The sequence below is a fragment of the Solanum verrucosum genome, unplaced genomic scaffold (assembly GCF_900185275.1).
Source record: "Solanum verrucosum unplaced genomic scaffold, falcon-dt-bn FXZP01000252.1, whole genome shotgun sequence".
NCBI classification, from domain to species: domain Eukaryota; kingdom Viridiplantae; phylum Streptophyta; class Magnoliopsida; order Solanales; family Solanaceae; genus Solanum; species Solanum verrucosum.
The window spans coordinates 7,418,881-7,435,277 of NW_026019988.1; the positions used below are offsets into that span (position 1 = coordinate 7,418,881).

The following is a 16,397-nucleotide window of genomic DNA, read 5'->3' on the forward strand; positions in this document are numbered from 1 at the left end:
CCAATCTTCCCTGCATTTGGTACCTGACAACTATTCGTCTACAGCTCTGATATGCTATACGTACAAGCACACCACTGTCTTCACGATCCTGGATAGGATCAGAATCGTATACATGAGATAGTCTGTTACTTGAGCATTCTCACCGTCTGACTCGGCCAAAATTAGTGAAGGAAGCAACTCGTAAGTTTAACTCCAAATTGACTAAGATTTTGATTGGAAATGACTTGTACTTCAATTTTACTGACAATCAAGGGAAAAATTAATAACACATAACTGCCCTTATGCAGCATTCATCCATGAGCAGTGTCAGCCAGAGTTAGCATAAGGATTAAATCAGGGAAATTGTGAAGGAAAATGACAAGGGTTCCAAACTTGACAACAGAGATCAAACAGGTTACTTAGTGTGAATTCACTGAAGTCAACTTTACATTTCTTCTTGATTCCATAAGAGATGATTTCCATCTAATATTGCTAGTGGAACTCTGCCTTCATAACAAACTAGAAAAATATCCAAAAAGAGCTTCTTCTCCAAGTTAGATAATGTAATTATCAAAGAAATATACATCTGCAGCAGAGAAGTGGTGGACAACGAAGAAATAAATACCAGCATAAATAGTAGATACTCAATACTCACCAGCAAATGTGAAAAATCAAGTTCCTTATGCGTGACTGAAAATTCTATGTCGAATGGGGCAATCTGGAAGGCATCTTAAGTTAGAAAATCCTGCAGCTATGACAAAAACTAGGAATTTCATAAGCAAGTAAGAGAAACCTGCCTGCTCCCTCAAGATGAGTAGATGCTTTATTAGGAAAAGTTGTGCATCCATTGATGACGATCTTTTTCCAATAAGTTTGCTAGCTTTCTGAAGGAATTAGAAGTTCAGCAATAACAAACAGCATATTGAACAAAAAATATGAAAAATACAAGATTACAAATTTTAACAGCATAATCAGCAGAATAGAATACATGAACTTCAACTAAAGAAGAAAACTTACTTGAATGGATAAGGAGCAGAACTCTACAGCTTCCTGAGAAAAAAAAAAGAAGAGGAAATAAGGATCCAGTAAACATCTGGCTACGATTAAAAGGGACACTGATAGCACGCAACTGCTTACCTGAGCCAATCCAGTAAAAACAGCTGTTTCTAGAGAACAGTACAGTTTTGATAGACATGATATGGTTTTCTCCAGTGGAGGATACCAGGTTCCGGAAACATCTTGATTTAGTTCAGTCTGCACCAAATTTAAAATAAGGAATCAGAGAATATGGTGCGAAGTAGCAAAAGAAAAAAAAACTGATACACAGAATATGGTGCAAAATTACAGAAAATCATGTTTAACAGCAAAGAGGCAGGAAAAGTATCTGCAAAAAAACAAATTCAAGTTACATAAATCAGCATAAATTAACTTATTTTCTTCTAAAACAATTTTATTGATATACACCAAGTCTTTGTGAAGGTTGCTAAAGCGGCAAATTTGACCTATTGAAAATAAAATAACCAATTAAAAGCTCTATAGTCTATACTACCAGAAATCCTATAACTCTTTCTTAAAAGAAAAAAGAATTTTAATATACAAATTCCATCAGACCTCTAAATTTCCAATTTTTACACCTTTAACTTTAATATAGCTTGCTTTGTAGTTCGTACTGTGCAATAAATGTCATCCAACTAGAATCACAGGTCAAGAAGAGTCAGTTCACACCATTAAGGCAAGATATTGATTAACAGAACCTCCATAAGAGAATGCAAACTTCTCCACCAAAAAATTACAAAGACCCAAAAAAAAGATAAGAGATAAAAGCCATCCTAGATCTTACTTCCTCTAAAGATATATGTTACAGAATTCAACAGAATACACGTCACAGGACAAGGAGTTTGGCACTTACAGATGGTGAATCCAGTTCTGCTGAAACAGATTGCTCCAACTTTTTAGGGTAATCCAGATCCTCGTCTGAAGGAAGGTAATTTGCAATCTGAAAACAAAGCAGGGAAAGAAGGCAGACGAAATTATTTGTAGACCACTGGTTACTTCTGAGGAAGTTCAAGCATACAGAAACCAAACATACATGTGTGCTTTACTCCAGTCACCCCAACTCATATGGTCTAATTTCCTTTTCTTATCAATCCCAACTTATCATATTCCCTAATAGACGACATTTTTGATCTCCATACAAATCCATTGAAACTCCTACCAACAACTACTACGCCTCACTCTGAACTAGTTGGGGCCAACTATATGAATCATCACTGACCATGTTTCCCATTTAAACGCATCTCAAGCGAAGTTATACAACATTGAAGCTCATACCACTTTGCATTATTAATCCAAACAAATGATGCACAAAGTAGAAAGGGAAGTATGGCAGGAAGGAGAAAAGATTAGCTCGGGAACCGAATGAACATTGAACAAATATCAATCAACAATACCAAAAATAAGGTAAACATGAAAGCATTTCCTCATGATGGATAGGCCAATATTTTTTCATGAACTTGTAAATAAGTAGCGACAGAGAGTTGTAACTTGTAAGGCCTTTGGCTGGAATCTTTTCCCTTTCGGGGCTTTGGGTTTGCATACTTCAGTGTAGATTAGATGTTTTGTGCTCTGTCTGTACCTCAGTAGCACAATCTTGGTGCCTTTTTATAAAACTATTCTTAGTTATCAAAAAAGAGAAAAACTATAATGTACAACCTTTTAAGATTTTCATTTTTCCTTGTATGTCCAACACTAAGTGAAACCAGGTATTGCAGAAAGGGATGAAGTACATACTAGATTCAAATTCCAAAAGGTTACTCAACATCACATAATTGGTATAATTCACTCAAGAGCCTCTTGGATATGTCCAATTGTCAGAAGTCTGGCGCAAAGCATATTCCTTCCACTGTGCAAGAGTCAACTTCCGAGTACATTATCATGATAAGCCAATCATAAGAAAGAATTGAAAAGATAAGTGCTTCAAACTCCAATGAAAGATCCTTCATTTTCACTAATGGGCGATTCTGTTTGGAAGGTACTACATATCACAGCAATGGAAGATAGTGCAGCTAAGAGAACAATAAAGAGAAAAAGTTAAGATATTGAGCAACAGTATATAGTATATACCATGAGATACTACCTGCTTATGTTTGGGTATAAATGAACATTCCATTTTTAACCAAAATTTATGCAACAGGAAAAAAAGTCCTTATTTATCCTGTAACTAATTTTGGCACTATTCATCTATCCATGAGAGTGCTAATTAAGGGGTAAAATCAAGGAAAGCAGAAAATAAAATTAAAGAGATTAAAGTAAGTGGCACAATTATATGAGCAAAGATTCACATAATATTATCTCATGTCCAAGTAACAGATATGCCGCCAAACAGCATTTAAATGAAATGCCCGAGCAATACTTGGGATGTTACCTCATCACGGATATAGGTGCGAGCACGAAAAGTTAATCGCTCATGTACGTCTGCTAGAATTCTGTCCAGCGTTGGACGTAGCCCAGCCAATGACTCCCCCCGTCTGCTCAATTGTTCTCCTAGAACTTCAACTTTAAGGATATCAACCAGTTCACAAAGAACATCCAGATTTGTTTCGTGAATAAGTTTAGGACGCAATGTATCATAGAGGAAAGTACACCTGCAGTTGGTAGGGAGGTAATTGTAACCTTAAGGCATATAATGATCAAGTTACTTATCATCAAAATTACAAAGTTCAAGTTCCAGCAGATTCAGGGGCATATAGATAATACTTCCTCTGTCCCATTTTATGCAACACATTTTCCTTTTAGTCTATCCAAAAAAGAATGACACCTTTTCCTTTTTGGAAACTATTTAACTTTAAACTCACATTTCTATGCTTAATGATATGATTTATAGTCACATATATGTCTATGACCTGTTATAGACCACAAGTTTCAAAAGTCTTTCTTTCTTTTTTAAACACCATCACCTAAAATGGGACAGAGGGAGTATAATGTGTCAATGCTTCATTAAACTGCTGTAACTGGACCAACTGAGAGATGGGTCAGGAGCACGTGGATTTAGATGCTATGCACAGAATATTCATATCATGTTATGCAGAGATAACAAGGAAATGTAATTGTGCTGGGACATAAGCTCAAAATATGACTTCTCATGGACAACATAAATAAGCTTATTTACAAATAAAGGATGCTAGTTGAAATATAGCTTGAGAATGCAGCAGGCAGAGAATATCTGATTGCATATCTCCAATTAATAGAATGGAGCAAAGAGAAGAGTAATGTTATCAAGTGAACCAGATAGCATGTTCCACTACCTTTTTATATATAAAAGGTACATGTTCCACTACTGATTAAGCTTACCAACATCGAAAATCTGCCATTAGATTAACTATCAGTAACCATAACTCACTCCATTGATGTTTTTAGATACTGAACTCACTTCATTGATATCATCTAATCACATTAACTTGACAAGAAAAACTATAAAAATGATGAAGCTTATACTCTAGGTCAAATTTTGATGGACAAAAGCGCAAGGCTTTCTGTCTCTCTGCCCAACAATCTGGAAGGACATACATGTAAGTTAAAATACCCAGAGAAGGAAAAAAGAGAACTTATGAACCAAAAGAAAGGTACAGGTGCAATGGACATCTCGTTTAATATATCACCAATGGGGAGGTGAGTGGAAGTCCCAGATAGTGAGAGGAGTCAGCAAAGAGATAATTCACAAAGAAGCACATCACACGTAGTAATTGACAACAATTAGGTTTCCTTAGGCCTCATTTGTTTGCACTTAATGATGGTCTTAATCCTAACCATTCATATCTCAGTCATTAAGTCCGATTATTTTTTAGATCTGGGTCATTCAAATCTTAAATGCATTTGTTTTTTTCATGTTACAACCACTTAATGGGTCTGAATAGATCTAAATTATTAAAGTCTTAATATCATTAAGATATCTTTTTTTTAAATTCTACAAAGATGCTAGTTCAACAATTTCATCCATTCGCCGCTACTGCCATTACCAGCTTACCGCCCATAATTATCAACTACCGCCATCCTCACCCACAGCCACCTCCGCTGCCAATACTGCCACTTCTTATTTATTTATTTCAGCCATCTCTAGTGGTCTACTTCAACTAGGAGTGGGAGATTTAGCTTGACCCCTACTTTGTCCATTAAAAATAATGTACAAAAAAAAGAGGGGGACATGAACCTTACCTCTTTATAACAAAATCAGGTATGTTAAAACAGCTTTCAAGGATCCATGAAATGTATTTAGATACTAGATCACCAACTATCATCACCGCCACTAGCCACATTTACAATTATCAGCACCAACCACCATTACCACAACAAACACTAATCACTACCAACAATCACCACTATATATAGTCAAACCACCATTATCATTCAACACCACCAATAGCTATCACTATTAGCCGCCACTACCACCACCCACCACTACTACCACCAACACTAGCTACTACTCACAACCACCACCGCTAGCCATCACCACCACCACCATTAAATCTTAATATTCAGATGTGTATTCAAATTCAAACATCTTAATCTTCATGAAAACAAATAAGACCAGACTTCATGATTCTACTTTTCTGGGCATAGAAGACTGCTTTCCCACCTAACCGAGAAATCCCAAGGGCCAACTGGTACACGGTTTAAACTTAATGGATAATGAGCCAACTCTTTACCCTTTCACTAAAATAATTGTTCTTCTACCTTTTTCAAAAAGTAACGGTTTACCCACCTTTGAGGTTAAAGCTTATACTTCTGTTTTGGAGAATAAGTTAAGGCGTATACTCAAAGGACCTTGTTTGCCTTGAAGTAACTATAAGTTTCGCTTGTAACCTCCACATTTGTATCTCAAAGTAAAAAATTTAAAGTCATAAAAGTAATTGAAGCTTCGCAGGAGCAAATGTTGACCACACTAACTTGATATATAAATATAGCACATATTCGTAACTGATGGTCGAAGCAAGGTGCAAATCCAAACCAGAGGGAAATCTTAGCAGCTCTTTTAAAGGAATAGATAGGCATAGATCCCACGGGATTGCTTCAAATTCCAAAGCAGGAACTAATCTTGTGCTAGCCCTAAGATCTAAAGTGACAATCACTAAGCTATTGGGCCGCCTCATAGTCCACACTGATTTTATTAGCACTCAAATAATGTCTGAAAATGTTTACACCCACTTACCACTGATAGCAACTCTGGCGTAGGGAAGTTTCAGCATGGCACAAGCTACCAAAATGACAGTCTTACAGGCGCAAAAAAATCGCAATGTTGGCTCCTTATTTACAAGGTGCATGAAAAACAATACAGATAATCCAAACCTCCCCACCCCCACCCCTACCCACCCAAACGAACCAAGACAAGAAAAAGGGAAAAGAAGCAAATTAGAAAAGAGAAAACGGGAAAGGAAATATGTAAGAAGCAAAATGGTTCAAATGCAGAAACAACCCCACAAAAGAAGTTAGGCAACTCACAGAGGATCTACAAGAGGAGTCAAACTCGAAATGTCCTCTGAAGATGATGGGAAGAAGTGATTGAAGAGTTGATGCTCTAGCTGACACACCTGCATTTACGGTGTCAAAGGTAAAGTATGGAGAGACATATATCACAATTTTACACTAATATGCCTTTAGCAAGACTTTGTTAGAAGCAACTTCATATATATATTTGGCAATAGTGATTCACAGAAAAACATATAGATATGATTCCTTCCTCAAAGAAACCAAGGCTGCTATAGTTTTAGCTCATTTATCCTAGATCCAGTTAGAGGAAATATTCATCTACACTAGGATGACCCAACTGCTAAAAGAAAACGTAAGACGTGACTCACTTATTTACAACTAGTTACTTTGATTTTTTGAGAATGAGATAATTGCTTTGAATTCATCCTGTCAAATAAAATGAAAAATGAATGTGGATTGTTCATATGACTATCAAGACTGGGAGGTCAACGTTGAATTGTGTCTTTTCATCTTCTTCTTCTGATACTCCCACCCCCACCCCCACCAACACTAAAAAAACCCACCACCATCACCATAGAAAGAACAGTCATCCAAATTTTGTAAGGCAAGATATAATAATCATATTGTTCTCCAGTACAAAATATAGTAAAAAGTACTGAAGCCATTTGAATGTACCTGCATTAAATATGCACATCCAGATCTAGTTAAAGACGACAGTGCTTCTTTCCTGGAAAATTCAGAGATCCGCTGTTGCACTATATCTCTTATCTGAATTAAATGAAACAGAAGGAGTACTAATTAAAATGACAAAACAAGGAGAAGAAGAAAAAAATAACCAAGAAAAAAGACGTAATATATATATATAGAGAGAGAGAGAGAGAGATAGAGAGAGAGAGAGAGAACTAAAAGGAGCAGCTTACTACTCACCAAGGAAAGGCGCTGTTCACAATAGAGTTTGTGGCATTCTTCAAGAAGTTGAATATACTCTTTTCTAGGTGTTCTGCTTTCAATTTCCTCCAAGATAGGCTTAAGCTGCAGGTAACTAAGATCATTTGGTTCATGGATTACACGTAAAATCTAGTCCTAGTTTTTTTTTTTTTTTTGAGATTAGAAATACTCATTCTGATACAACGAATTAATAGAGTTTCTATAAACTAAAAAGCAAGGAGATGTTCCAATGTTACCTCATTTGCTGCAGCCTTGAAGCGTACATATATTATAGATGACTCTATACCCTCGGCAAAAGATGTTTTGCTACCACCACTGCTTCGTATTGCAGCCTGAACCTGATGAAATGGGTATACTTATCTCCGGAGATACAACCATTCATCTGCAAGTCAAAGATTGTAGTGCATATAGCAGTGAAGCATAAAGCAGATTTACCTGAGAAGAAGTACTTCTAAGAACGGAAAGAACATGAGAGCGAATCATTCCCAGAGCTCGAGACTGGTTACAGGAGGACAAAGGAAAAACAGACACAGAGAGAGAACGGGAAATGGGATTAGAATTCTTACGTCCAAGAATGTCATAAAACCATGCCAACTGTATAAAGAAATGTGATTTCATATATGATAGTAGATTACATAATGTTGATGTCAGTTCTTAAGTACCTGAAGTTGTCGAAACTTGACCAAATAAATGCTGCACTCTGCATATTGTGGATTACTCTCAACATATCTTCAGTGACACAGAGGAGAAACATAATGGTTATTTGTGTTCTTATGCATAGATTTACAAGCTTAATTCAACAGGACTTAATCTTGATAAAAGAATTACATCCCTACAAGAAACCTGTGACTCTAGATATGTCCACATGGTAAACTTCACAAATAACCAAAGAAAAGTATGGATGTTACATCATTGCAGTGGTTCTAATATTCACAGATTTCAATGCAGTAATATGAAATGAAATGTCACTTACGATATGCACTCATCAAGTCTTTTAAGCAATGGAAGAAAATTTGTACTACCAACGCTCATGCTAGGAGAATAAAAAGTGGTCGCAACCTGCAAACAGGAGTGCAAGACAACCATGAGGAATTAAAAAAAAAAAAAACACAAAACTGGGTATTTTGACATTTAGAGAAATTCAAGAAGAAGAGTAGGACTTAAAGGGAAAATTTAGCACAAGATAAATCAAGTTGATGCAATGCCCCAATTAGATGTAATTAAACAAAAAGGCATTAGAATATTTTAGGCTAATGGGCGTAACTAAATCAAAAATATCTAGAGTGGAGAGTGAAAAAGCTATTTCTCTATAGGGAATTTTAAACAGGAATTCTCATTTTCAATCTCACAAGTGAAAAAGTTTTCCTTTAGAATCCACCTAGCACATAAATAGGAGAAATAAGAGTTGACCAAAAGACGAGATTAAAAATCACCTTAAATAAATAACTTGCTAAGCAAGAGACATCAAAATAATCCAAAAGCACTAGATTGGAAAAGCCAAGAAAGAATAGCTTTGGATGACTCATTTGTAACACGAGGAAGAAAACGATCTACATCAAAGCTTAATTTACAAAGAATAAAGCTCCGCCCTCCGGTGTGTGGATGTGGAAAAAATCTAATTAAGAAACACATCCCTTGAGGCAGAAAGCTCTCACTTCTTAAAGCTGTTTTCCATAGTTCAAACTCTCAGTTAGGTATATTTCCTCACCAATGTATCAAAGCATAAATATATAGATAGCATTAACTCTCTGCACCCAAAATAAAGTTGATGCAGTCCATCCGCATCCCCCTAATCCTAAACCTAACCCTAATCAGAAATGAGATACCCAAATTAAGGGTAGGAAAATGAGGATATGAAGGTAAAAGCTAACCTTGGAGATTGTTGAACCATACGCAATTCAGCATAGGCATAGATAGACTACTGTGGAAACTAGTGCAAAAGGAATTGAATAACAATGGAATATTATTATCAACATAAATGGTAGTCGGACCTTACATTCTCCAATTCATCAAAGTAATTGAGCTTATTGTGAAGTGATTCTGCAAACTCAATTAATTTCTGCTTCTCCAAAAGCTGCAAATAAACAAGAAATACACAAGAAGATTATTCAATGCAGCTCCCTGTTGCTAATTATTACCTCTTTACATGTACATCACATGTTCATTAATATAAGAGACTGAAAGCTAACTTCCTAATTTCAAATACCACCCACTGGACATCATAAATACGCAATATTGACATGAATTGTACCTAGATAATGCTTTAAGACAAACAGCAACTTCAGATAGAAGAAAAAACAAGTAAACGCAAAATGAAGAAATGCATTTGCTTGGTACTAGGTGGCAATTGAAGATATTTGGCAACTATCCATCCATATAGTAGATTGGCAATGAAGACTTTCAACATCATAGAGCAAGGCAAAACTATGTCCATTAAAAAATTGAACTCCATTAGTTACAAACCTATCCTCTTATCATACAATTCATGTTCCTCCGCTCCTCTGTTCCTCAAAATTTTGAACAGATAAAAAGAGAAAAGCACAATCTATAGCTAAAGTAACCACACATGCTAAGAGAAATGGGTTGACACACCAGTCTATCACATGCATCATGAAGGGTTCTAGTCTTTGTTGCCACTGCTTGGTGCTGCAACTGCAGCTCATTGAATAAGTCAAGTGTTTCATCCACCTGCAATGGAGCCATTTTTAAGGGCAAGGGCATGTCGACTCGAAAGTAAGCATAGATAGATGAACAGCAACAACAAAAAGGCTCAAGAGAAGAGTATAAGAGCATTGTTTTTCTTCTCAGAATACCTGGTGAAGTATACTATCGCAGGTCTGAATCTGCTCTGTTAAGGTGTTGACATAATGCTGATATTTTTCTTCAGTCTATGCACAGAAAGAAAGCATATGTTATATTTTTTTATCAGCAAGTGTAAAAGAGGAAGCATGTGAGTCATAACTTTTGGAAGAAACACAAAACATATAAACAAGCTAAGACCAACCTCTGATTTCATGGCTGCTTCAAGATCCGCAAACCACTTGTAAAACTGTATCAACAAAACAGCACCAAGGGGAAGAGGAAACTCATATCAAGTTCAAGCAGCATTACAGAAAAGGTCAACTTAAGATGCCATTTCTATCATCATTTACAAAACTAAGCTTATTCAGTATTCAAGCGTATACAAGAATGCAACGCAAAGATTGTCATGGAAACGATTGCCTTTCTAATACAACATCTTACTTCATCAAAAAAAAGATTGCCATGGAAACGAATTTGGAAAACTAAAGCTTCTTATTAAGTGGATTGCTTCTGCTGGACAGTGACATATGAAGCAATACTAATAGAGCAATTCCTTCAACAAAGAATGCCTGAATATATGCAGAAAGTGCAACATGAGTGAAATGGAGGCCGAGGATGGTAATTAACTCCAGCTACACTGCCCAATAGCCTGACAGTTATGACAGCAACTTTTAACATTTTGAAGTAAAGAGAATCATGCAAATTGCCAAGATCCGTGAAGAAATTTAACTCTGCTGAACAGGAAAAGGCGTCGGAAATGGAAAGAGACACATATGGAAAATCATACCTTCATCGTGTGACTAGCTGGGGGACTTTACAATAAAGAGAAGAAGATGTAGGCACGGGATATAGCTCCATTAGCCCTAGTGGTTCTTTGGAAGGAGAGAGTAGGTCTTTTGAAAGGGGTGGATAATGATTTCGTACAGTTGAGAAATCACCTCCTATAGTTAATTTTTTGTGCACCCACAAGGTTCTTGTGTGTATAAATTGTTGGATGTCTTTGACAGAGAACTTTTGTTTGGTGACAAGGTATATATTTCATAATGATTGAAAAATCTCTTTACCAAAAGACATTAGAATAAAACGGAAGGAGAAAAAGAAAATAACTTCTAGGGCTATCTCTATCATTTCACATGCATGCAAATTAAGAATTAAAAACATACTCCATGGCACGAAAGGCATACTAAAGTTCAAATATGGAGGAAAGTTCTAGAACAAATTGCTTTGCATGTCTTTCTGATATATAGACACAAATACTGCTCTACTCAAGCAGGTAGGGTCCAGGCCATAAACAGCCACTATGGTCATCATCCCTGAACACATTCTATGCAATTTCGCTATTTCTACCTTGGAAGACATTGACAATCAGTATCATTTCTCACTAAATGTGAGTTCCAGTCATTCTTTGCCCCGCATAAGGTGTTTCCTCTTTAGTTAATGACAATCATCAGGACCAAAATGAGAGGCATATTATCTAGTAAGCCAAAACAATGGATGGGGCTTCTTAACAAGCAATTATCAGGCCTTCTGTTCAACTCATCAATTTAGCAGTTACCTTATCATAAAAAATGTTCATTGGTTTAGCAGTTATGTGTGGCTGATAAGTCACTGAGTACAACACACTACAACTTCTAGTCTTGCACAAATATATCTCTATATTTAAGCATAGGTTGCAAAATTTTATTAGTTTTGATTCCTTGCCCAACATTTAGCTGACCATGCAACCTTTTTAATAAGGGAATAAAGCATTCATGATCCTTTATTTGAAATATGGAATATTAAGATCTGCAACCTGGAAATGTAAAAAATAAAGGACGTGCCAACTAAACATTATTTTTTTAATCAAGTAAATAATTTTTCATTCATAATCATGGGCAAATTGGCCGTAGACAAGGGCTATGCCAAACAATAAAGCATCTACAACAAGATATAATTGTCTACAAACTCCACCCAATCATCTATACAACAAAAGTACTCTCTGTGTGCACCAAAAGAAAATAAGGGAACGGAGACTACTCACCAAATAGGAGAAACTCGACTCCACACTCTCAAAAGTAACTCACCTGATTTGTATTCACAAGGACTGCTTCAATGGCCCCTGAATCCTCCATAGAACTGAGCTTTGTTGAGACAGAGAGACTGTTATCGTGTCCAGAAACTTGATCCTGGAAAGTGAAATATAAACATATTTCAGGTAATTGAGTTTGAGATAGTTGTATTCTGAAACCAACCAAGAAGGAAAAATTCACCAAATTGGACGGGAAAGGCCTCTCAGCAACTGCATGGGAAAGTGCTAGTATGGCTGCTTGTTGTTGCTCTGTTAACGGAGCATTCTGTAAGAAGAAAACTAGCTCAAGTCGTTGAAGATATAAACATCAAGATAGCCACTAATGCTGATTTAGTCAATCGAAAGGAAAAGCTTTCAATAGACATGAAATAGACACATGTAGTACATACATACAAACAATTCTTTTCTATCAGTACAAACAATATACTTTGACATGTTGAGGGCCAACAAACGCAAAAATAAAAGATCAAATCCATGATGGAGGTGATTACTGATATGGTGATTTTCCAGTAGCAATTGCAAGAATGATCTAAAACTATTAGTGTCAGTAGATAAGAAAACAGCTAGTTAGCCAACGAGGAAAAAGAGAAGCAATGTCACATTACAATGAGAATAAAACATGAAAAGATAGTTTAATTGAGAATATGCTACACAATTACCAGCTGCTAAATCTTGTCATTGTAAAGAGGCAACAAACAAACACAGGTTTGAAATTAAATGAGAGAACTTCATCACATCACACAAAGAAACAATTTTGATACCCTTTTCTTTCTCTTTTTTTTTTTTTGTCAGTCAAAAGTTGATAAATTTTATTTATGAAACTCAGTACCAATATATTTACTGGAAAGTATTTCCTTAATCTGCAAGGAATCCAACAACTCCAGCAATACATCAATGTCAGAAGCAAATATTTTGATCCCCTTCTCCAAACAGCACTTCACTGTATTCATTAATTTCCGCAGCGATCAGTGCATTGCAGTCATCAAATTTGTTATGTACATAATTTTGGTTATGCATTCACAAAAATCTAGTAAATCTGGAGAAAATGTGATCACTGTAGAAAATGGGAAAAAGGAAAATAGAGAATGAACCTGTTCCCAAGTAGAAGCGAAATTATAGCCTTTGGAAATAGCTGCCGACTTTGGAACACCAGGCCTTGTCGCCGTCGCCGTCGCTGTCGCCTTCGCCGTCGCCGTCGCCATGGGTTTATCAATACTGTCTTCTTCGACTTCCACAACTGTTTCTGGTTTTGGAAAATCAAAATGAAAAGAAAATAAAAAAATATAAAAAGGAAAATAATGGCATGTAATATTTTAATTAATAACTTCTGTTACTTATATAAAATATTTAAAAAAAATGATTTAGCTCTCAAAATTTTGTAAGTGTAATATAAAATGAACCGAGCAAGTAACGTAATAAATCATAACAACAATCATATATAATAAAAAAAATTGATTGACTTTCGAATTTTTATCGATGTCGCATAAATTGAAATAGAGAAAGTAATCTATATTATTTGAAAATTATGTTAAAAAATACAAATCACAATAATAAACAACTACAAAATCTTATTAAAAGAATTAGTTGAATCTTTAAATTCTATTCTTATCACATTAATTGAGAGAGAAATTATATATTACTCCATCAGTTCCTTTTTTACGTCACTAGTAAAATTACTTCGCGTGGAAATTTAATATCACGAAATTATAAAATAATACTTAAAATCTATCTGACATTAAAACTAAAACATTATATTATCTTACATACAATATTACGTAGTAACAACTATTAATAATGTAAAGAAAAATGAAAATTATTATATCTTATCATTTAGCCTTAATAACATAAGCATAAATTATAAATTAATAATTGTAAAAATACATACCAGATTTGTAACATAAGAAATAGTTTCAGTGAACCACTCAACATGAGCAAAGTTTGCAAATATTTAATTGTGAAGAAGAAGAAAAAGAAGAGGAGGAGGAGGTTTTGAATTTTCGTTGTGTTAAAAAAAGAGGAAATCCCTCTATTTATAGACAACAAAGGGTAGTGTGAACAATTGTTTATTGTGGCTTATTAGAAATATTACAACTATTTGGAAAAGTTGCAACCCTTCGAAAATGTCACAACCTTTCATAAATGTCACAATTTTTCATAAAAGTCGCAACTCTTCATTAAAATCGCAACTCTTCATTAAAGGAAAGACAACCAAATTGAAAAGAAAATATAAAATATAAAAAGGAAAATAATGACATGTAATATTTTAATTATTTTTTTTAATAACTTCTGTTACATATATAAAATATAAAAAAAAAATGATTTAGCTCTCAAAATTTTGTAAGTGTAATATGAAATGAACCGAGCAAGTAACGTAATAAATCATAACAACAATCATGTATAATAAAAAAAATTGATTGACTTTCAAATTTCATCGATGCCGCATAAATTGAAATAGAGAAAGTAATCTATATTATTTGAAATTATGTTAAAAAATACAAATCACAATAATAAACCACCACAAAATCTTATTAAAAGAATTAGTTGACTCTTTAAATTCTATTCATATCACATTAATTGAGAGAGAAATTATATATTACTCCATCTGTTCCTTTTTATATGTCATTATTATCATAAATAGTTGGGTCATAATACTTGTCATTTCATAAAATCAAGAGAAAAATGTTGAAAATACCTCTAAACTTGACGCAAAATATTAATTTCATCCCCGAACTATTGATAACATTAAAAACACCCCTCTACTTGACTAACTAAACTTAAATACACCCCCGATTTGCCACAAGACATAACAAGTGGTCTCACTTGTATGACATGTAACTCTTAATAAAAACCAAAAGAAAACACTTCTAAACTTGGTGAAAATTTAGGGGCATATTTCACTCATGTTATAAGATAGTGGTGTATTTAAGTTTAGTTAGTCAAGTAGCGGGACGTTTTTAAAGCTGTCAATAGTTTGTGGATGAAAATAATAACTTACACATAGTTTAATGATGTTTTCAATACTTCTCTAAAATCAATGCATAAATTATAATATTCTTCCTATTTTACCCTTGTGAATTATTCTTGAAAATATACATGTGACTAACACATAAAAACTAAGTGAAAAATTCATGTTTATTGGTCAAATCAATTAATCAAAGAAATTAATTCATATACATTGATTGAAAAATTGACTTCAAAAAAATTTAAATAAAAATAAAATAATAAACTTACTTAATTCTTTAATACACATAAAATAAAAATAATGATATATAAATAGAAAAGAGAGAGTATATCTATGTTCTCTTATATAAAAAGGCACACCCATGATTCCAATTCTGTCATCTTATTTGGATAGCTATATGGGTGGCTTGGTGGTGAAAGCACCTTATGTGTCGGAGGTCATGTAACATGAAATATTTAATTTATATGCATATGAAGTAAATTAAAATTTAAAACATATAAAATATTATTATTGACTATTAAATTTTTATTAGTGCTACATAAATTATAACGAATAGTATCAATTACAATAATTAATAACTTGAAATATATATAACTCATAAAAATTTGATTGTCTTTTTATCTATGTCGTATAAATTAAGTTACAAAAATAACATATATTAGACCAATGTTAACGCAGGTTTTTGTATCTAGTCTTTTATAAGAAACAACAGTTTAACTGTTTCACTTACATGTTTAATGATTTTAGGCTTAAGTCATCAGTTGTCCCTTAAAATTGTCCGCATAATTCACTTAGTTACCTCAACTAAGACTAATACCTATTGAACACTTTTACCAATTCAAAAATTGTTCCTATTAGGCATTTTTTGATAATCAGCAAAATATATGAAGAGTGTGTGATACACTTGCAGTGACATGACAAAACAACTAATTAAAAAATAACATGTGGCACTGGGCTCTGAAAATTATAAAAAAAAATAATTTTGTTTAAAATTATTTCAAACACTTTTTATATCTAATTTTTTAAAAAGAAAAAGAAAAAAATGAAAATGTCAACCTATTCTACCCAACCCCACCCCTACCCAACCCCTTTTCATCCTCATCTTCTTCCCAAAACACATTCTTTCTCAAATCACAAAACCTAATTCTTTTCAAA

General features: G+C 34.2%; 1 protein-coding gene across 1 annotated transcript in view; it reads right to left on the bottom strand.

Moving 5' to 3' along the window:
• The window catches only part of LOC125818591 (conserved oligomeric Golgi complex subunit 3-like), a 31,752-nt gene extending 18,215 nt beyond the window's left edge, over window positions 1–13,537 (bottom strand). The window contains exons 1-19 of the mRNA XM_049498088.1: window positions 13,372–13,537; window positions 12,276–12,545; window positions 10,415–10,459; window positions 10,224–10,298; window positions 10,003–10,098; window positions 9,407–9,484; window positions 8,384–8,469; window positions 8,073–8,139; window positions 7,846–7,908; window positions 7,647–7,748; window positions 7,390–7,494; window positions 7,138–7,230; window positions 6,475–6,563; window positions 3,404–3,623; window positions 1,889–1,975; window positions 1,117–1,233; window positions 997–1,029; window positions 777–863; window positions 635–697 (exon numbers count right to left, since the gene is read on the bottom strand). Of these exons, the coding sequence (XP_049354045.1) occupies window positions 635–697; window positions 777–863; window positions 997–1,029; window positions 1,117–1,233; window positions 1,889–1,975; window positions 3,404–3,623; window positions 6,475–6,563; window positions 7,138–7,230; window positions 7,390–7,494; window positions 7,647–7,748; window positions 7,846–7,908; window positions 8,073–8,139; window positions 8,384–8,469; window positions 9,407–9,484; window positions 10,003–10,098; window positions 10,224–10,298; window positions 10,415–10,459; window positions 12,276–12,545; window positions 13,372–13,482 (1,887 nt within the window). The 5' untranslated portion in view covers window positions 13,483–13,537. The remainder of the gene's footprint in view (window positions 1–634; window positions 698–776; window positions 864–996; window positions 1,030–1,116; window positions 1,234–1,888; window positions 1,976–3,403; window positions 3,624–6,474; window positions 6,564–7,137; window positions 7,231–7,389; window positions 7,495–7,646; window positions 7,749–7,845; window positions 7,909–8,072; window positions 8,140–8,383; window positions 8,470–9,406; window positions 9,485–10,002; window positions 10,099–10,223; window positions 10,299–10,414; window positions 10,460–12,275; window positions 12,546–13,371) is intronic.
• Window positions 13,538–16,397: the final 2,860 nt, after the last annotated feature.